The sequence below is a fragment of the Peromyscus californicus genome, unplaced genomic scaffold (genome assembly GCF_007827085.1).
Source record: "Peromyscus californicus insignis strain IS unplaced genomic scaffold, ASM782708v3 Scaffold_2__1_contigs__length_46816999, whole genome shotgun sequence".
Lineage (NCBI taxonomy): Eukaryota > Metazoa > Chordata > Mammalia > Rodentia > Cricetidae > Peromyscus > Peromyscus californicus.
In genome coordinates, this window is record NW_026294540.1 from 45,944,563 (window position 1) to 45,967,488 (window position 22,926).

Genomic DNA, 22,926 nt, shown 5'->3' on the forward strand with positions numbered 1-22,926 from the left:
ATTTGTATAGCTCTATAGTAGAGCTTGAAGTCAGGGATGGTGATGCCTTCAGAAGTTCCTTTATTGTACAGAGTTGTTTTAGCTATCCTGGGTTTTTTTGTTTTTCCATATGAAGTTGAGTATTGTTCTTTTGAGGTCTATGAAAAATTGTGTTGGGATTTTGATGGGGATTGCATTGAATCTGTGGCACAGCCATATCTGGATTTGAATGGCAGAAGTTATAAAGCCAGCACAGCTGCTTGACAAAGATCCAGCAAAGCTGAGTCATATGATGGCTGCCATACCACCTTTGGTTTTCATCTCCACCCATTACATACTTGGGACACTTTTAATATTTGTACAATTTGGGGATATTAGATTGATGTAAATTTTCTTATGAATCATTTATGTCTTCTCCCAGGAATGCTGCTTCTAAGCTTCCCCAGGACAGCCTGAACAGACTATTCCCCCTACTTTTAGGGAGATATCCTTATCTACTTGAAGGTCTTCCTTATGTCTTGGAGCTTGTGACACATAAAGAAGCCAGAGTTCTCTTCATGAGGCTGTGAGACAGTCGTGAAACATCTGTCTCTATATTTAGACAGAAATAAGATATTAAATACAAAGTAAACTTAAAAAGGTCAACAAGATTTGGTGGGCAAGAGGATTGACCACAGTTCAGATTACAAGCTTCTTCCCATGCTACACTCTGACAATTATGTGGCATACAACTCTGCCTTACATAGAGACATATTGATGAACAAAGTATGGATTGGGAAGATGATAAAAGTATGAGGTGTCAGGACTTGCCTCTCTTTGAAAAGTTAGCTCATGCAGAGCCACTATAATATCATATGACCAAGGAACAACAGAATGCCAGGATTAGACATATAGACAAATTCTATAAAGATAAATGTGAACATTGTATTATGCCAGAATTTGAATAATAACTGCAGCAGTTTTGGCAGTAGGATTTTTCCTGGGCACTGTAACCACTAAGAGTTAATAATACACTGCTTGCAACACAGCAAAATGCCCAGGGTGGTTGAAAATTTTGTTTTGGCCTAGTGTCCTTGAAGCAACCAAAGCTTATAGCCTGAGAATAGGCTGTCATATGCCTCTAGATTCTCAAAAATTGGATTATAGGGTTAATGAGTAAGAATGATAACTCTTTTTATTAATAATGTCAAAATGTGAGGGAAATGATTAGAAATGATAATTGTGTTCTGTCATAGTTTATTAATGATGACTAAAAGATGAGCAAAAGGAAGTGAAACACATGTCCAAAAACAAAAATGATATGATCTATGTTTTTGGAACATTGTGAATATAGCCCTGCTTACTAAATTTTGTATAAATAAACACTCTGGCTGGTAGTAAGTTGGGCTGCAAGATTTTCCCAAACACCATGGCCTGACTCACTTCATTCCTCAGCCAATTCCTTGTACCCTTTGTAGGACCCATCCACTGCCAAGGATGGCTCCTGACAAATCTGTAGATTGCTTTTGTTAAGATTGCCATTTTTATTATATTGATCCTACCTATCCATGAGCATGGGAGATATTTCCATTTTCTGGTATCTCCTTCAATTTCTTTCTTCAAAGACTTAAAGTTCTTGACACACAGGTCTTTCACTTACTTGATTAGAGTTACCCCAGGTATTTTATGTTATTTGTGGCAATTGTAAAGGGTGATGTTTCTCTGATTTCCTTCTTGGCCCATTTATCATTTTTTATATAGGAAGGGCTATACAGTACAGTATATACTGTATACTATCATATCATCTGCAAATAGCAACAGTTGACTTCTTCACTTCCAATTTATATCCCCTTGACCTCCTTTTTTTGTCTTATTGCTCTAGCTATAACTTTAAGTACTATATTGAATAAATATGTGGAGAGTGGACAGCCTTGTCTTGTTCCTGATTTTAATGGAATTGCTTTGAGTTTCTCTCCAAGGGCTGTGCCTTGGGGATTAGGACTTGGAGTTTGGGGCAGTTCAGCTGAGACACCAGTCACTCACTTGTTCTTCCAACTGGGTTTAATAACTTCTATTGGGTGTTCCAGTTTAGTTTCTGAAGGAGACCCCCCAAACAGTGGGGGCATCCTACTGGAACTTGGGTTAGGCACAACCACACCCAAACACCTATTTTCACAGAGAGATTCTTTATTAAGTGGGGAAGAAAAGTTAGTGACTGCTTTCTGACTCAGGCACAAAACAGCAGCAAATGACCTTGCAGGTAAAATTTTAAGAGTAGAAAAAGGTGAGGTCACTGTTAGACTGGACTAGGGTGTGGTGGTAAAGGGGACAAGGGAAAGAGGAAGGGACTATGTGTCCTGGAGGGACAAAGGACTGCCTCTGGATAGAGGGAAGACAGACATGACACACAGGCAAATGGTGGTTTATAAAGGTAAAGGGGAAACCTGTGTTAGAATGAGGTCTTTCATTTTAATTGGGCATGTTAATTAGGTGCGCCAAAGGGGGCTTTTGATTGCTGGACCTTGGTAGTCAGCCTCAGGAGGAGAAAGTGACCAAATAAGAGAACAGACCTCGATGGCTAGCTTTAGGAATGTGATCTAATAGTTTTTAGCAAAGCAAAGGGAGAAGGACAAGGCCTGCCAGAGCCACATGTAGAAGTGGGCTAGGGCCCTTCACTTTCCACGGCTGAGATAAACACCAGGACTGAAAGCAGGTTGGGAAGGAAAGGGCTTGTTTCAGCTGATAGTTGAAGTCCATCCTGAGGGAACTCGGAAGGAGCTGAGGCAAAGGCACAAAGGCCATGGAGGAACACTGCCTACTGTCTTGCTGCTCCCAGAACACAATGAATGCTGTGGGAGGCTCAGTCTCCTCCATCCAACCACTTCTGGTGTTGATACCCACTTCCTGTTTTCCTCTTTAGTGAGAATATATTCAGGGGATGAAGTGTTGGGCCCAGGACCACACAATAATGGGGGACAGACCACCAAAATCTTTTAAACCAGAAGCAAACTTTATTCCAGAAAAATAAAAATAAAAAATTAAAATTAAAATAAAACACCACAGGGCACAAAAATTTATCAGCTAGCTGAGACCATAGCCAATGTTGGAATTCTGGGGCTGTGGCCATGGAAGCTGGTACTGGACCCCTTTTATAGTGTCAGACATGGGGTACATGCTGGAAGTCACCTAGAAACAACTATTAAAATTTAACCTTGAAAAAAAATTTTAACCTTGGTCCAGACAGTTGTTGGCTATAAGGCACAAAGAGTTTAAAAGATAACCAATGGCTATTGATAGAGGAGCTGGCTGCAAAGCAGAGAGCCATTGTTAACAGTTAGCCTTTAGAGCTGATGATTGTCAGTTTTTACCTCTTAAGCTTACAATTTTATATTTCTATATTCATGGACCCTTCAAAGAATAGGGTGTAGTGAATAAAAGCTCTCTCCACAGCAGTCCTTAGCAGTGCTGGACAGAAGAGAAATGAAAGACAATAAAATTGAGGGCACAGGAGTTAGGCTTCCTCGGTGCCTAGCTGGTCTGGGGTTCTGGGGACTAGGGAAGAAGTTCTAGTAATGGGAACTGGGGTTCTGTCAATTGGGGAAAAGGTTCTGGGAACTGATGGAGGGGTCATGAGGAAAAGGGTTCCAAAGATAGCTGTACTTTTGGCCTTCCCAGGCCTTGACTACTCTAACCAATGTTTTGTCCATTCAGAGAAGCAGAAAATGACCAAAGGAACAAAATATTTCAGAAAAAGAAATGGATGTCAGAGTACATTTCTGAGTTCCATCTCTTTGGAGATAGAACAGGATCAAGAGATGAAAAGGAGTGGGAAACCCCTCTCAGATACTTGAGTTTGGGAAGAGGAAGGTTTTGACTCTGGACTCTTGAGTCTATTGGAAGTGGGAGTTGGGACTCTTGACTCCTGAGGTGTATGGAAGTGGAGGTCGGGATTCTGGACCTCTTAGTACTAGGAAAGTAGAGGCTGGACCCTGGACCTCTGGGTTCTGAGAAGGTGGAGGCTAGGACTCTTCACTCTTGGGTCCTGGGGAATAGAAGTTCGGCATTCTGACTCCTAAGTCCTGTGGAAGTGGAGGCTTGAACTTCAGGCTCCTAGTTTCTTGGAGAAGTGAAACTTGGAACTCTCGACCTCTGGGTCCTGGATAGTTGAAGGGGAACCCTAGATCCTTGGGTTCTGTGTACTCAGAGTTTGAACCTCTGATTGCCTTGGAAGGTGGCAGTTCATACTATGGGCTCGTGGTTCATGGGGACTTGAAACTTGAATGTAGTGTCTTGTATTCTGGTGAGGTGAAGTTGAGATTTTTGAGTCTTGTGTCCTATGTGGTGAAGGTTTATCCTGGGTTTCTCATAGGCCTGGTACTGTAGGTCAGAGGCAGAAACACTGGATTCCATCTCCATCACAATATATACTGGGGTGTTGGCACACAGAACCATATCCTAAGCACTCAGTAAGTGAAATCAGAGGGATCAGAAGTACTGGGTTCTACACAACCTCTGCCACTTCCTGGACAACCAGGGCACCATCAGATCCTGACCAAAAACAGGGACAAGTTATTCCCTGGGTGACAGAACCTTAGACTTAGAGGTGGTATTTTGACTCCTGTGTTCCAGGAAGGAAACTGGTGTCCCATCTGTTGCCAAGCCAGGTTGAGGCAGGGATACTGGTACTAAACCACTCATATTCTCTCCTGCAGAGTGTCTGAAAAATGATCATGTATTCCCATGGTTGCAACTGATATCAATCATTCTCTTGGCTGTAATCTTGGTGGTTGAACTTGTTCAAAGTCAGACAGGACTGATGGTTGTGTCTTCCTGGCTTGGTCCCTCATATTGCACAGCTAGGTCAAGGGAAGAAGCTGAGATATACTCTTCCTTTGGCTTCTAAGTGCCTATCCCACCTCTGGGAGCACAGGAGGGGAGGCAACAGAAGGAGAAAAGGGTACTGACTCTATCTGCATTTTTAGTTTAGCCTTTTCGGGGTGCCGTGTTTCCCATTCTTCCAGTGGAATTAAACATGGCACTGGCTTAGAAACACTGTCTGTGGCTAGATAATTATGGTTTTCTTTTTTGTATGGCCCAGGCTTCAAAATACTCAGATCTCAGGATAAGGAGCTAATCAACCAGGAATTGGTTCAGCTAAAGGCTAAAGTCTGTGAAAGACTTCATATGGCATCTCAAAAGACCTGAGAGAGTCTCCAATGTGGGGTCACTTTGCTTGATTCTATGGCTCTTTCTGAGCTGCGGTTTCCAGTCTATGACATGGGAACATAGAGTAATATCCAAGTAAGCACATTTTGATCTCAAAGCACTCTGTAAACAGTAGGTACTCAATTAAGCCAGTCTCTTGGATTCTGTTCTGAACTCTAACCATCAGCTTATGTGAAGGCCTAGACTTAACTTTACAGGCTCCATTTTTGGGAAAGGACCACCATCTCAGACCACCTGCTGTACTCAGTTCCAGGAAGGACCTCAAGAATGTTCCATGACAACTTGAATGGATACAGAGCAGTATCCTCCTGCAGACATCCTGTCTGTGGTATATTACCCTTGAAGATAACTAGATAATCCTGCTGAGCACTCCAGATAATTCTGTTCAGCGGGTTTTGGTTCCCTGCCAGAACTTATAGAATGAACTCCCCCCCCCCTCTCTCTCTCTCTCTATTTATATATATATATATATATATATATATATATATATATATATATAAATGTGTGTGTGAGTGTGTGTGTGAGTTTGTGTGTGTGTGTGAGTTTGTGTGTGTGTGTGTGTGTGTGTGTGTGTGTGTGTGTGTGTGTGTATGTATATGTGTGTGTATGGAATTTATTGGAATGACTTATAGGCTGCAGTCCAGCTAATCCAACAATGACTAGTTGTGAACAGAAAGTCTAGGGATCCAGTAGCTGCTCAGTCCTCAAGGCTGGATGTCTCAGCTTGTCTTCAGTAGATACTGGAATTCCAGAGAAGTCGGCTTGAGTAATAGCAAAGGAACGGATGTGTTAGCATGGCCAGGACAAGCAGGCAAAAAGCAAAAGCTTCCTTCTTCCATGTTCTTATGTAGGCTTCCAGCAGAAGGTGGGGCCCAAATTCAAGTGTCTTCCCCCTCAAGATCTGGGTCAAAGGTATGTGTCTTCCTACCACAAAGGTCTGGATGAGAAAAGAATTCACCCAAGAAAAAATAATCTCTCACAGGTATGCCCTCCATTTCTGGACTTTAGTTCATTCCAGAAATAGTCAACTTGACAAGCAAGAACAGCCATCACAATCCACCCCTTGTCAACTTGACACATAATCATATCTGTGGTAATATATCGTGCACTTTAATAAACTTACCTGGGGTCACAGAACAGAACAGCCGCTAGAAAGATATAGAGGGCAGAAAATGGAGACACACACACACCTTTAATCCTAGCATTCTAGAAACAGAGATACATCAGGATCTCTGTGAGTTCAAAGGCACACTGGAAACAGCCAGGCATGGTGACACATGACTTTAATCCCAGTAAGTGATGGCAGGAAGCAGAAAGGTATTTAAGGCATGAGGAACAGGAACTAGAGCCTGGTTAAGCTTTTAGGCTTTTAGCATCATTTCAGCTGAGATCCATTTGGATGAGGACTCACAGGCTTCTAGTTTGAGGAAACAAGATCAGCTGAAGAATTGGTGAGTTGAGGTTAGCTATGGCTGGTTCTGTTTCTCTGATCTTTCATCGTTCACCCCAATACCTGGCCCTGGATTTGTTTTTATTAATAAGACCTTTGAAGATTCATGTTACACTATCTCCTTTTATCATGATTAATTTCCAAATGAAAATAATAATCATCTCATAATAATGCCTAAACATAATATATCTATCTCATTTTGGGAACAGGTAAAAAACACCTTGTCTTAAGTACAGCCATCTTGACTTCAGACTTTATTTTACCTGTAGAGTGAAAGAAGTTCGAGTTCCCAAGCCCTTGGAGAGCTGGGAACTTTCCAATGGTTGACCAACCTCCTCCTTAAAAAACAGAAATAGTCTGTTATGCATCTAGACATTATGGCTATTCTTAACAACAGAAAGAACAAATGAATCTGACTGGTGGACTGAAAAGCTTACATTCTGTGTCAGTTGACAATGATGGAACACATGGGAAAAGCCCCTAATCTTTGAATTCTGATTGGGAGAAAAATGTAAACGTAACTTGTCACAGATGTTTGTGGTTTTGGTGCTTAAATAGTTGCTGAAATGAACATTTGAGGACACAGTCAGCTCCCAAGTCTGTACTGGTGTCTCTGACTGTTCAGTTTCTGTTGTGTTGCCCAGTAATAAATCTTCCTTTGCAGAGCTGCTTGTGTCTGCTTGGGTTGTTTTGGAGTCTTGGACCCATAACACCCACATACAATCACAAACACATTATATATTTAACCAGGTCATAATTAAGCATAACATGATATTACTGTCACTTGTACAACTGTAAATGCATTTTAAATTTAGAATAGATAGCAATGTCACTTGGGGACATTCTTTGAGTTTTTCAAACTTAAATATGAAGAACATTGATATTCCTTAAGTTGATATTACAATACATGATAAAGAAATTGGAATAAAACACAAATATCTGTACAAAGACAGTCTTAACACAATAAAACAGAATTATTCATGTAAACTATCATCCTTGCTTCTGCAACTGCTCACATGGCCTTTGCTGGTATCTATAACTTCCTTCCTCTACTACCCACTCTGTGTTTCCTCCTCTCTGTGCAAGAACCTCAGCAAACCTTGGCTCTTTTCCTGGAGTGATCCATACTTTCATTCCTGATATGTCTGTGCCCTTTGTCATCCTGTCTGGATTAGGCTGTTGGAGGTCACATTAACTTTAATCACAGTGCACAGTAGCACCAAGAGATGCCCTATTATCAGGTTGTGTGATACCTTGGTGGCTCATTCTCAATCCTCAATTTCCACTAAGGCCCAATAGCAGGCCAAGAGCTGTCTTTCAAAGGGAGAATAGTTGTCATCTGCAAAGAGTGAAATTTGACTTCTTCCTTTCCAATTTTGATCCCTTTGATCTCCTTTTGTTGTCTTATTGCTCTAGCTAGAACTTCAAGTACTGTAGATGTAACCAACCATCTTATTAAATAAGAAACACAGAACCAATGCAAAGAAGAAAGCCAAGAGATCAGAGCTAAGAGACTTACCCGCCTGCTGCAGCTAGCCTCTTCAGCCAAGAGACCTCTCCGAAAGAGACCTACTTCCTGTCTGTTTGTCTTTATATAGACTTTCTGTTCTGCCTTCTCATTGGTTGTAAAACCAACCACATGACTGCCTCGTCACTGTCTGTTGGCTGTATCCTAGAACACACAGAGATCTACCTAGCTCTGCCTACCAAGTGCTGGGATTAAAGGCATGCACAACGAATGCCCAGCTCTGCTATGGCTTGCTATTAGCTCTGACCCCCAGGCAACTTTATTTATTAACATACAATTAAAATCACAATTCAGTACCAATAAAATACCACCATGAAGTACTATATTAAATAAATATGGGGAGAGTGGACAGGCTTGTCTCATTCCTGATTTTAGTGAAATCACTTTGAGTTTCTCTCCACTTATTGTGATGGTGGCTGTCAGGTTGCTGTAAATTGCCTTTATTATGTTTAGGTATGTTGCTTATATTCCTGATCTCTCCAAAACCTTTATCATGAAGGGGTGTTGGGTTTTGTCAAAGGCTTTTTCAGCATCTAATGAGATGGTCATGTGTTTTTTTTATTTCAGTTTGTTTATATGGTATATTATGTTGACAGATTTTCATATGTTGAACCACCATTGCATCTCTGGGATGAAGCCTACTTGGTCATGGTGGATAATTTTTTTATGTGTTCTTGGATTCAGTTTGCCAATATTTTATAGAGTATATTTGCATCAGTGTTCATGAGGGGGACTGGATTGTAATCCTCCTTTTTTGTTACATCTTTGTGTGGTTTGGGTATCAGGGTAACTGTAGCCTCATAGGAAGAGTTTGGTAAGGTTCCTTCTGTTTCTATTGTGTGGATAAAATTTGAAGAGTATTGGAATTAGCTCTTCTTTGAAAATCTGGTAGAATTCTGCACTGAAAATCATCTGGTCCTGGGCTTCTTTTGGTGGGAGGTTTCAATGACTGTTTCTCTTTCCTTAGGGGTTATTGGTCTATTTAAATAGTTTATTTGGTCTTGATTTAACTTTGGTATATGGTACGGATCCAGAAAATTGTCCATTTCTTTCAGGTTTTCCAGTTTTGTGGAGTACAGGTGTTTGAAGTATGACCTGATGATTCTCTGTATTTCCTCATTGTCTGTTGTTATGTCTCCCTTTACATTTCTGATTTTGTTAATTTGGATGCTGTCTCTCTGCCTTTTTGTTAGTTTGGATAAGGACTTGTCTATCTTGTTGATTTTTTCAAAGAACCAACTCTTTGTTTCATGGAGTCTTTGTACTGTTCTCTTTGCTTCTATTTCATTGATTTCAGCTCTCAATTTGATTATTTCCTGGCATTGATTCCTCCTGGGTCAATTTGTTTCTTTTTTTTCTAGAGATTTCATGTGTGCTGTTAAGTCATTGGTATGAGTTTTCTCCAACTTCTTTATGTAGGCATTTAGTGCTATGAATTTTCCTACTAGCACTGCTTTAATAGTGTCCCATATGTTTGGGTATGTTGTACTTTCATTTTCATTGAATTCTAGGAAGTCTTTAAATTCTTTCTTTATTTCTTCCTTGACCCATTGGTGATGGATTCATTTGGGCATTATTCAGTTTCCTTGAGATTGTAGACTTCCTGTAATTTTTATTGTTGTTGAAATCTAACTTTAAGCCATGGTGGTCTGATAAAATACAGGAGATTATTCCAATTTTTTTGTATCTGTTGAGATTTGCTTTGTGACCAATTCTGTGGTTGACTTTAAACAAGGTTCCATGGGGTGCTGAGAAGAAGGTATATTCTTTCTTGTTAGGGTGGAATGTTCTGTAGATATCTATTAAGTCCATTTGAGTCATAATATCTGTTAGTTCCCTTACTTCTCTATTAAGTTTCTGTCTGGCAGACCTGTCCATTTGTGAGAGTGGGGTGTTGAATTCCCCACTACTAGTGTTTGAGGTTTGATGTGCAATTTAAACTTTAGTAATGTTCCTTTTACAAGTGTGGGTGCCTTTGTATTTGGGGTATAAATGTTCAGAAATGAGACTTCATCTTGGTGGATTTCCCCTGTGATAAATATGTAGTCCTTCCCAATCTGTTTGGATTGATTTTAGTTTGAAGTCTATCTTGTTAGATATTAGCTACACTGGCTTGCTTCTTAAGTCCATTTGATTTGAAAGTCTTTTCCTAGGCTTTTGCTCTGATGTAGTACCTGTCTTTGAAGTTGAGGTGTGTTTCTTGTATGCAGCAGAAGGATGGATTCTCTTTTCATATTCATTCTATCAGCCTGGGTCTTTTTATAGGTGAGTTGAGTCCATTAATATTCAGGGATATTAATGACCAGTGATTGTTAATTCCTGTTATTTTTTTGATGGTAGTATTGTGTGTTTCCCTTCACTGGTATTTGTTGGTGTGGGATTATCTATTGCCTGTGTTTTCATGGGTGTAACTAACTTCCTTATGTTGGATTTTTCCTTCTAGTGCTGGATTTAGGCATAGGTATTGTTCAAATCTGGTTTTATCATGGAATATTTTGTTTACTCCATCTATGGCAATGGAGAGTTTTTCTGGGTATAATAATCTGATTTGGCATCCATGGTCTCTTAATGTCTGCATAACATCTGTCCAGGACCTTCTGGCTTTCTGAATCTCCATTGAGAATTCCAGTGTTATTCTGATAGGTCTGTCTTTATGTGTTATTTATCCTTTTTCCTTTGCAGCTCTTAATACTTTTTCTTTATTCTGTATGTTTAGTGGTTTGATTATTATGTGGAGAGGGGACTTTTTTTGGAACCAGTTTATTTAGTGTTCTGTAAGCTTCTTGTATCTTCATAGGCATTTTCTTCTTTAGGTTGGTGCTGTGGGATGTTCTGTATGGCAAATGTGTTGCTCTGATTGGTTAGTAAATAAAACACTGATTGGCCAGTAGTTAGGAGGAGGAAGTATAGGCGGGACAAGGAGGAGAATAAAGCTGGGAAGTGGAAAGCTGAGTCAGAGACACTGCCAGCCACCACGATGAGAAACAGCATGTGAAGATGCCGGTAAGCCCTGAGACACGTGACAAGGTATAGATTTATAGAAATGGATTAATTTAAGCTGTAAGAACAGTTAGCAAGAAGCCTGGTACGGCCATACAGTTTGTAACCAATATAAGTCTCTGTGTTTACTTGGTTGGGTCTGAACGGCTGTGGGACTGGCAGGTGAGAGAGATTTGTCCTGACTGTGGGCCAGGCTGGAAAACTCCAGCTACAGGTTGGAAAAGTTTTCTTTTATAATATTGTTGAATACATTTTCTGTGCCTTTGAGTTGGTATTCTTCTCCTTCTATCCTTACCATTCTTAGTTTTGGTCTTTTAATGGTGTCCCAAATTTCCTAGATGTTTTGTGTTATGACTTTTTGGGCTTTAGTGTTTTCTTTGACTGATGAATCTATTTCCTCTGTTGTAGCCTCCATGCCAGAGATTCTCTCTTCCATCTCTTCTATTCTGTTGGTTATGCTTGCATCTATAGTTCCTGTTCATTTACTCAGACTTTCCACTTCCAGCATTCCCTCAGTTTGAGTCTTCTATTGCCTCTATTTCCATTTTCAAATCTTGGACTGTTTCCTTCGCCTGTCTAATAGCTTGTTCTTGGCCTTCTTTAAGGGATTTATTGATTTCTTCCAATTTTTTGTTTGTTTTTTCTTCAATTTCTTTAAGGAAAATTTTCATTTCCTCTTTAAAGGCCTCTATCATCATCTTAAAGTCATTTTTATCATCGATTTCTTCTGATTCTTCTGCATTGGGATGTTCAGGTCTTGCTGATGTAGAACCCCTAGGTTCATATTGGTCTTTATGTTGTTGGCAGTATTTTTGCACTGGCATCTACCCATCTCTTCCTCTACTCTGTGCAAGTGTTATCTGTGTCTGAGGGAACCTCTCTTGGTCTGATTGATACTGTTGGTCTAATAGGAAGTCTTGTCAAATCCAGGCTCTTGGTCCAGTCAGTGCTGATGGATTCTGTGTCTCAGATGGCAGCTATTGCCAATCAATACAGGATGGACTTATAAGTCTGGTAGTCTTTGGTGTCAGGGGGGTTTGTTTTCTTGGTGAGGGGGTGGGAGTAGAGGCAGCTGCCTGGTCCCTGGGGCTTCAGTGGCTGGGGGGAGGGGCACAGAATGACAAAGAATCTATTTTCAATAAAAAAAATTTAAAATTTGCCTATGAGCCACAACAATGAACAACATGGCATGATAACACTAAAGAGAGCAGTAGTGGCATTAATTCCTTGGCAACAACCAACAGCTCTCTGATTGGACTTGAGAGCCCTCCAAAAGAGAGAAATCATGCCTTGTATTGGAAAGCTATCCAGCTACCCAGGGCTAGAGATGTCATACATCTTGGAGGAAAAACCACAACCAAAACTCCACTAAACCATCATAATCCCTAACTACACTCTAAACATCTGTTGTTATATCCACAGGCAAGTGTAGTTCTCACCCCTTGTCAAGGAAAGTTCTCAATGAAATAGACACTGACCATCAAAGAAACCACACCAATTAAAAAGCAGAGTTGTGGAGCCCAGTTCCAATGGATACATCAACAGCATAAAACTTAGACCTAATGCTTAAGGAACAGTGTGGAAGAAGGCCATAAATATTGTATGAGCCAGAGGAACAGGGAGTTTGCTGTGAAGTTATGTCTCCTAGTGATGTCAGAAGTTATACCCTTAAAGTCTCACCAACATGACCACCTGAACATGAGCTGAACAGGTACAAAACAAGAGACATGCCAAAGTGCATCAGGGAAAGATCATGAGATCTTAACCCTGAACAAAGTACTACAGGCAACTAATGAATACTGAGAGTAGAAATGTCTTCTCCAGTGAAGAGTTCACCAATTGGTTATCCAAGATGAAATTGTCAGCTATGGTGGTATTTTATATGTACTGAAATGTGATTTTAATTGTATGTTAATAAATAAAGTTGCCCGGGGGTCAGAGCTATTAGAGCCATAGCAAGAGCGTGGCGGTGGTGGCACATGCCTTTAATCCCAGCACTTGGTAGACAGAGCTAGGTAGATCTCTGTGTGTTCAAGGATACAGCCAGCATTGGAAACACATGCCTTTAATCTCAATACCAACCATAGAAGATCGGGAAGTCTCTACAGACAGGCAGTGATGAGGCAGTCATGTGTTTGGGTTTACAACCAATGAGAAGACAGAACAGAAAGACTATATAAAGACAAACATACAGGAAGTAGGCTCCCTTTCCGAGAGTTCTCTTGGCTGAAGAGAATCACTGAAGCAGGAAGGGTAAGGCTCTTAGCTCTGACCTCTTGGCTTTCTTCTCTGAATTGGCTCTGTGTTTCTTATTTAATAAGATGGTTGGTTACATCTACAGTCAGCCGTGAACCTATACACACAAGGAACTTCATACAGACTGGGCAGGTTATATTCAGGTATTTAGGTGAATCTGAAATGATCAAGGGGAGTATATGGGAGGGTTTGGAGGGGAACAGGGAAGGGAAAATGATGGAACTATATTATAATCTCAATTTTTAAATTACTTTGAAGGTGTGTGTTTGAAGGACAGAGATTTAAAGGAGTCGTTTCCAGCCCCCACTCTGAAGGGGATGCCCGTCCAGGAGCAGCAGAGGCAGCAGAAGCAACATCAGGTAGCTCATCCCCAGTGTCTGGTCACCGCCTCTGCCTTACCTTCGGACAATGTAGGCAGGAGTTAGTTTAAGGTCAACTGAGTTCACTGTCACTAACAGAAAGGAAGCAAGAATCATAAAAGGCACACTCACAAGTTAGCAGACAGAAACGTTTTGAAAGAAATTCAAGAATCCTGAAAAGGAATGAAATTCAAAAAGTTTCCAAAATGCTACAGTGCCTGTTAAAATACTTAGATAAAAATATTCAAGAAGCTCTGGGGTGTGACTTTTTCTTTCCTTGGGCACATCACTATTTTTCTGTTTTTGCTACATTCATTCATCTACTCACTCACTTATTTCTTGTGTGTTCCTGCTCGTGTGTGAATGTGCACATGCCATGGTGAATGTGTGAAGGTCAGGAGAGAACTTGTGGGAGATCCTTCCCTCCTTTCACCATGTGAGTCCCAGGATCAATCCAAGGTCAGGGTTGACAGCAAGACTCTACCCCCTGAGTCATCTCGGCCAACCACCATTTATTTTTAAGAAACTCCAACTCAGCGTGATACTGCCTCATTCTGAAGTCCTTTCTGCATCAAAACCATGGACCTGGTTTCATATTAGTTGAAACCCTAAAAGATGAAGAGAACTCCTCTGCCTAGTGTGCGGACTACATGGAAGTGTATCAGTTTCTATATTCTGGACATTTCTCATAACACGGAATAAACAAATGTAAATGGATGATTCAGTGCCAAGTGTCAATCACTAGAAACTGCCATGAATGAGGACATTTGCAAAATAAGGCAACAAACCCCGGGGACAGTTAAGAATAGGTTTCAGGGAGAATGAGGAAAGTCCTTCCTAATCTTCACTATAGGTCCAGGAGACATAACAAATCAGGCCTATTTTGTAAGTTTAAATTATTTTATTATAATGTTTGTTTGCAAGGAGCATGTGCATATATGTATATGACATTTGCATGTGTCTGGGCAGTGGTATTTGGGGGGGCAGGTGCATTTGGAGGCCTGAGGTTGATATTGGGGATCATCTTTGACTGCTCTTGTACTTTATTTCCCAAGGCATGGTCTGTGAATGACTCACAACTCACCCAGATGGCCAGTCTTTCTAGGGAGCATGCTCTAGGGGACTATGGTCTCTACTTCCCAAGGCTGCATTTATGCACAGTCATCTGCACTCACACAAAAGATATTAAAATAAGCATGAAAGTCAAGAGGAATAATTATATGTATAGGGATGTGTGAAACCATTACCATTACCATTACCCAGTTGTTAGTGGATAGGCATCTTGGCTGCTTCCATTTCCTGGCTATTGTGAGTCTAGAAGCAATGAACATGGATGGTTAGATACAGCAATGAACATGGATGGTTAGATACCTCTGTATTAGGATACAGAGACCTTTGTGTAGATCCCAGGAGTACTATACCTGAATGGGATGTTTTTGTTAAAGGCATCAAGAGATTGGTCCTGCCAAGAATAGACCAATGCTTTTGACTCTGGTCTTCTAAACATCCTCATCTCCCTGAAATCCCTGGAGCTTGTCCATTTCATCCTATGTCTGATCCTCAGCCTCCTTCCTGTAGCTCATCTGGTGACAATCTCCACTTCTCCTTTTCTCTTCCTGGTTGAGAATAGGTTAGAGGAGTGTGGAAAGGGAGTGGCAAAGACAAACCGGGCTCTAGATTTCTTCATACTGTTGGAGAGCAAGGACCATGGGTGACTCCAAGGAAGAGAGGGAGAATCATCTGTGCTCCCCAGGTAAGACTGAGCTAGGATGCAGGGAGCTCAGGGAAGAGTCAGGAGAGGCAGCTCAGGTCTCAGCCTGCTCAGGCTCTGACAGATGATACAACTGTTCAGTGACGGAGTTTATGATCAGGAGCACCAGCTATTTCTAAGAAGCCTTGGACTACAGCCTCCTCTTGGCTTCAAGAGTTTCTGAAGTAGACAAGGGTTTGCAAGGTACTAAGGATAGGACAGAACCAGGAGTCTTCAGTACTGGGGCAGGGAGACTGGCTTGTGGATCCCTGGGTCCTGGGATGGTCCTGCGGGTCTATATCTTTTTGTCTGGGGAATGGAAGATGTGAAGTTGGAAAGCTGGATCTTGAGGAGATGAACCCTTGAGGACTTGACTCCTGGACACTGGAGAAGAGGAGGCTGGGCTCTAGAGTCCTGAGTCCTAAGAACATTGATTCTGAAAACCTGGAATCCTGAGGCCTGTCAAGGCAGAGCTGATGGTCTAGACTCTTCTGTCCTGAAGAAGTGAGAGCTGGAGGCTGTATTCCTAGCTCCTACAGAGGAGGAGGTTGATTATTTCATTCCTGGGTCTTAGAGAGGTGAAAGGTGAGTCTGACCTTCTGTGTCTTGGGGAATCAGTGTCTAGGAAGAGGAGCCCTGTTAGGTGAGGTGCATACTGGGAAACAGGAATCCTCAATCCTGTGGTGTACAGGAGGGTGCTGAATGCCCCATCATAAGAAGTAGAGCTGAGGTCTGAAGTCCTGCTCCTGTGAAAGTGGCATCTGGGAACTGATCTTGTGGTTCATGGAGTGGTGGCCCTGAGGATCTTTGTTATTGGTGTCAGAGAGTTTGAAATGGGATGATTGAAATGCAGGGTCCTGGGATAGCTGAGGCTGAAAACAGACTTCTGATGCTCATGTGGCTGATGATGGACAGGAAAACCCAGGCAATGGGAGAATGCTGACTGAGCGTCTGTAATCCTGTGTTCAGAAAGGGAAAGAGGGGCTAGGCTCTCTCTGGTTCAGGGTGTGGCAGGGACAAGGGCCTGCAGGACCACTTGACTTTCTTTCCTCAGGGTGTCAGGACTGTCATTGGTCCATCATGATACTGCAGCTCATCTCCCTGGTGCTCTTGGCCGCTCTCCTCGTGGCTGTCCTTGTCAAAGGTCAGGAAACTTCCAGGTTGGGGCTTCCTGATCTAACCTTTCAGCTTGGGGTAGAGGGGACGCAGGAGCCCTGACTGTGGTCTTACTTGCCTGCTAGGAACTAGTCACCGGTCATCTCAAGACTCCTGTGTGGCAGGAAGGAAGTAGTCTCAGGGGTGTGGTCTGACTCCATTTGCCCTGTGGTTCATGCTTCCCTGGGCACCAGGATTCCTCATCTTCAATGAGACAGCTTGAAATAAGATGCTGGGACTTGAGCATGATGTTCCTGGGGACCCAATACTGTTAGTTAAATCCTGGACTGGCTGGCCTTTAAATATATTATTTGCAAATTTCATATGTGAATATAATATTTTAATCAAGTCTACTACTTCCTCCCTACCCTCCAGTTCCTCCCCTGTCTCCAGCACTTTTTCCTCCCAACTCCATGTGCTCCTTCATTTTTATAATCCACCAAATCCAGTTACTGTTCTACAGATACATGGGTGTAAGATCAGCCTCTGGAGTATGGGTAGCCTCTAGGGACAGAGGGTAAGAGACCCTCCCACAGCAGCCATCAGTTGCTCATAGTTCCTCACCTAGGGTTGGGGATTCATGGGTCCCTTCTCCATCTGTTTTGGATGTTTTCTGGCTTAGCTGAGCAGGTTTGAACTGCAGTCACAGCTCTGTGAGTCCACATGAGCATCAGGCCTGTGGGGTCCAGGAAACAGTTTTGCAGCTGTCCTCCACTGCCTCTGGCTGCCACAGTCTCTCTGAGCCCTTCATGATGATCCCTGAGCTCCTGGGGGAGGGTTCGAGTTAGAGAATCCCACCTGCGATCCCATCTCCAGAGGATCTTATCCTTTGCACATTGAGACACTGTGAGTCTCTATGCCAATCACAACTTACTGCAAGAAGGAGCTGCCCTGGTCAGTACTGAGAGCTTCTGGTCACTTTAAAGTCTGGATCCCACAGCTGAAGCAGTCAGACCTAGCTCCTAGCAGCCCTCCTTTTCTGGGTCAGAGAGTTAAAAAGATTCTGTGTGACTTGACAGCCTCCAGTGCATGTACCCGGCCCCTCTGTGCTCTTTGTCACCTATGCTATGCTGAACAAATCATGTGGGGTGAAACTCCTGCGACTCCCTGGAAGTGTAAAAGTCAGATCTTTCCTTTGTTTGGGGAACTTCTCTGAAGGCTGCTGTGGTCCTGTCCCATCATCTGTCATCCTGTCCTGAAAGCTATTCTCTTACTCTTGCTAGAAACTCTTCCAGGTGTTAAAGGGAAGACTCTCTCTTGTTTTAGGGACCTGTTACACTGTTTTCATATAGTAATGTTTTCTTTCCAAACCTGGAGGCTTGGGCATAGTCTTGAAGCCCTTCTAATAGAGCTAATTCCTGAAGGGTGAGTTGGGGTCAGCTCCTTTCCTTAACCAGTGGCTACCTCTCTTACATCTATCAGCATTTAATGTTTTCATCTTCACTCTCTTGGCATAGGCTCTGATGTTCCTACCTCCCAGGAGCAGGAGCAGGAGCAGGAGCAGGAGCAGGAGCAGGAGCAGGAGCAGGAGCAGGTAAAGCAACGCATCCACCAGGAACTGGACCAACTGAAGGCTGGACTAGGTGTGTGACCAGAAAATGGATTTCCAAGAGTATGAAAAGGTTTCCATGTGGTATGAGGTGACTTTGGAGACTGGGCCTCCAGTCCCTCAGTTTCTCTATCTGTTGAATGGGAACACAGAGTAACATTAAGGATGGCAGTCACTAGACACAAGGGCCATGCACACAGAACATGTTCAATTAAACCAGACTCCTGACTGTTCTGATATGTGCTTATGTGAGGTGGCCATGGCCTCCTGGGTTACCCTGGAGGGGACAGACTCAGGAAGTTAAGAGGGAAATGACTGTGCCTGGGGATATAGCTCAGCAAATAAAGTGCTTTCTTGACAATCATGAGGACCTGGGTTTGGATTGCTCACACCCACACAGAAGCTGAGTGTAGTCACACATGCCTGTTACTTGGGGGTGTTGGGGAGACAGGCAGATTCCAGGACTCACTTGATAGTCTGGCCATAACTGGGAGCTCTAGGTTCAGTGGGAGAACCAGTCTCAAAAGTAAGACAGGAAGGAAAGAGAGATGTAAACAGGCAGACAGAGATGTAGAAATAAGTAAACAAATATATAAAAGGAAGGAAGGAAGGAAGGACAGACACACTGGCTGGAAGTACTAGCTTGACACAGTAGACTAAAACAGCAGTGCATGAAGTTGGCAAGGTCAAGTGGTTGGGTGCTTCTGAAGGGAGGGCATTGGGGGGATTTGATCAAAAGATATTACTGCATACATATGTGCATGACTGCATACAGATGTGCGTGCAGTAACAGTCAGTTTACAAAGATCATGAACTCCAAGAAGAGTGGAGAGGGATACATAGGAAGGTTTGGAAGGATGAAGGGAAGGGAGAATTGTTCTAATTAAATTATAATCTAAAAAGCAAGACAAAAAGATATTGTCTGTGTGTATCAAATATTCAAAAATAAATAAATAATATGTTTTTTAATTTAAATTTTTAGCTAAGTGACAATTACGCAAATTCTTTCCCTTGTTTGTGAGCCTCCCATGCTTTTCTCTGAAATTGATGGTCTTTTTCTTTCATTTTTACTGTTTCTTATATATGAGAATTAAAAAATATATGGCAATGAAGGAAGACTTCCAACATTCAATCTGGCCTCCACTTGCACACACACAGAACAGTGCACACACACACACACACGCACACACGAACACACAAGAATACAACACACACTACAAAAGATAGAGGAACATGGTTCCCCATGTGCAGTTTCAAGAGAGAGTGACAACTCTTGAAGTCCTAAAGGCTGGACTGATCCACGTACATGGACACCACTGTGTGTTTAACCTGACTCACCTTCCCAAACAGACCGCCTGTGCCGCCCCTGCCCCTGGGACTGGACTCTCTTCCAAGGAAACTGTTACTTCTTCTCCAAGTTCCAACAGAACTGGAAGGAATCTGTCACCGCCTGCCAGGAAGGGGGGGCCCAACTTGTTGTCATCAAGAGTCATGAGGAGCAGGTGTGTTGAGCTGGGGCTTTGCACTTGTGTGGGCATGGCTTTAGCTAGGTAGAATTTTTCAGATAAGTATTCATCATTACACATGAAAAGGGGAGATAACACAGCTATGGACTGGGAGGGGCTGGTCCAAGAATGTGAACGTGTGTCAACACAAGTGGTTACATGGATGCTTGCTCTAGGGAACACTTAATATGAAAGGGACACTTCTGGAGTGCTGGCCAGTGTAACAGGACTTCCACTGGTGTTCAAAGTCTTAACCTGGGGCCTGGAAGGTGGATCAGTGGGTAACAGTGCTTGTTAATGCAGGGTAGGAAGAGAACCAACTCCTACAAGTTGTCCTGTGAGACACACACACACACACACACACCTTCATATGCACACAGACACATGCGCGCACACACACACACACACACACACACACACACACACACACACACACACACGGTTTATTATTCTGAAGAGATAATCCCTAGAGATGTCCAGATCCTAGGAAACACCAGACTTCTATAAGTTTGGGAATCTGAGAGCAAGTTTCATGTCACATTATTTTATGCAACAACGGGGAGGCAGATGCCAAACAATAGGATTTGTCATAGCACACACTGCTTCTTAATCCTCTGTCCCAGAGAGAACTTGTGTGAGGTCTGGCCTGATCATCATCTCTGTGCCTGTGCATGTGTGCATGTAAAGTGTGTGGGGTATCTAAGCACACATATGGGTTTGTTGTTGCACTAGAAAGCTGAGGGTCAGACTGTAAGCAGAACTATGGACCAAGGTAGAAAATGACGGCAGAGACCGTCATGGCTTCCCCTTCCTCTCCAGAGCTTCCTGCAGCAGACCTCTAAGAAGATAGGCAATGCCTGGATGGGGCTGTCGGACATAAAACAGGAAGGGAAATGGATGTGGTTGGATGGTTCACCACTGAAATGGAGGTAATGCATGGTGTTGGGGGTGAAACTATGCCCCAAGAAATAGTTATGGTTTCTATCTGCTTCTCGGATTCCTAGATATGGCAGTTGGGCTATAGGGATGTATAATGAAATGGGATCAGATATCACCACCTGTTCTTTGATAGATATTGCAGAAATTCTTCCCTAGGGATGTGTGAATAGTTCTTACTCACTGCGGGGGTGGAATCTCAGGTGAGGATTTGATGACCCTCCCCAACTTCTCCTAATAGGAAATGTGAACTGTCCACCAAGACCAATTGAGATGGACTTTGCAAGCAGACTCACCTGAAACAATGAAAATGGAGGTTGTTGTGCTCAAAAGGATTAGTTCTGAGGCAACGAATGATCCAGTTCAGGGTACTAAGAGAATCTAAATACAGGAGTATGGTTGCCTTAAAAATACAGCTTGTCACCGGGTAGTGGTGGCAAATGCCTTTAATCCCAGCACTCAGGAGGCAAAGGCAGGCATATCTCTATGAGTTCGAGGCCAGCCTGGTAAACAGAGTGAGTTCCAGGACAAGCTACAAAGCCACACAGAGAAACCCTGTCTCAAAACAAACAAACAAAAATACAGCTTGTCATACTTAAAGATCCATGATGTAAAGTGAGCTACAAAGGAACTGCCTCATACCATGGAGACATGAAAAGAAACAGGTGGAAGGAAGGAGGCCAAGGCCGTTCTCTTGATGTCCATGGAAAGAAACATGGGAGATTATAAACCAGGCTGGTTCAGAATGTCAGTTGGCTCTGAGATGTCTTAATGTTCCATTTTCAGTATGAGGCATGATAGAGATCATCAAAGAATCACAGATAAGCAAGAAACACTGGGCCCCAGATTTCCACAGCTGGCACTTGCATGTCAGGAGATCTCAGTTTAGATTAGGGTTAAAGAGTGACAGGAAGCTGCTATGTGACTCAGTCCATGTGACAGGGATGGTGGGGAGGGAATCTCAAGTCCCTTGTTAGACAAGGTTTTGTGTCCTGACTCAATAGAATGGGGAATTTGAGAAGGAGGCTATACTAGATGCTGGGAAGAATGTTCCCTGCTGAAGAACTGAGCCATTAAGGAATAAAGGGGGACAGTAAATGCAGTAAGGAATATAAAAACCACTGCTTTGCATCAAATCTGAATGGGAGCCAATTTTTGCCTTTGGTCCAGCTGACATGATTCTGCAAAACCAATGATTAAAATGTGTCAGTTTCACAATTTGAAGTCTCTTGATTCTGTATAAGGGTTTCTTACACAAATACTTCAAGCACTTCAGTGTCACAAGTTAGATATAGTGACAATATAGGCTGGGACAGAGGCTCATGTTGTTTGGGGATTTTCAATTTCAGCCAATATTGGTCTCGAGGGGAGCCCAACAACGTTTACGATGAAGACTGTGCAGACTTTTCAGAAAATGGATGGAATGATAACTCATGTTCCTTAGAGAAATTCTGGATCTGCAAGAAGCCTGCATCTCCCTGCTCTAGGTGAAATCTGCCCACCTCCATGGCCATCGTTTGTCCAACCGATTTATCACTTAGTCAAACTTGAAGTACATTCATTTCAGTTCCTTCTGCCTTTCTGTGGATACTGGGCTCTCACCAATAGATCTGGACTCTACTTTTACACACACCTTTTCCCCTGTGCGTACAGTTTCTTTGGTTGAGACTATGGTTCTGACCCATATTTTCAGCTTTCTTCCTGGAGAAAATTCTGGATTGCTTACCATTGTGTTGGTTTGACTGAGATTGTCCCCCAGAGGCTTGCCTATTTGAACACTTGGTCTCCAGTAGGTGGTGCTGTTTGAGGAGTTGATGGAACTTCAGCAGCTGGACCCTTGCTAGAGAAAGCACATCATTAGGGGTGTGTTTTGGAGTTTATATTCTCACCTCATCTGCTGTTCTCACTCTGTGTCTTGTGTCTGGATGAAAGTGTGATCAGCCAGCTTCCTGTTCCCGATGCCATGCTTTACCTTTCCCTGCCTGTTGCTATGTCTCTACAACCATGATGAACTCTATCTCTTTGGAGCAATAAGCCAAAATAAACCCTTCCATCCCTATATTGCTTTCTGTCTGGGTATTTTTATCATGGCAACAGAAAAGTATGTCAGTCAGATGCAATACTTAAGAGATGATAATCAGCACAAAGGAATCAGGTGTATTAACATCTGGCTTCCTGGAACAGGCAGGGCTATCACCATCTAAGGTTCATCTTGGGAAACCCAAGTATGCTAATGTCTTTATTAGGAGAGGAA

The 22,926-nt window shown here is 42.5% G+C and overlaps 1 protein-coding gene across 1 annotated transcript; it reads left to right on the forward strand.

Annotated features, from left to right (window-relative positions):
* Window positions 1-16,607: 16,607 nt before the first annotated feature.
* On the forward strand, window positions 16,608-22,163 carry LOC128120681 (CD209 antigen-like protein C). Its single transcript, XM_052754833.1, has 5 exons — window positions 16,608-16,671; window positions 18,140-18,265; window positions 19,582-19,733; window positions 20,556-20,665; window positions 22,022-22,163. The coding sequence occupies exons 1-5, from the start codon at window positions 16,608-16,610 to the stop codon at window positions 22,161-22,163; spliced, it is 594 nt and encodes a 197-aa protein (XP_052610793.1).
* Window positions 22,164-22,926: the final 763 nt, after the last annotated feature.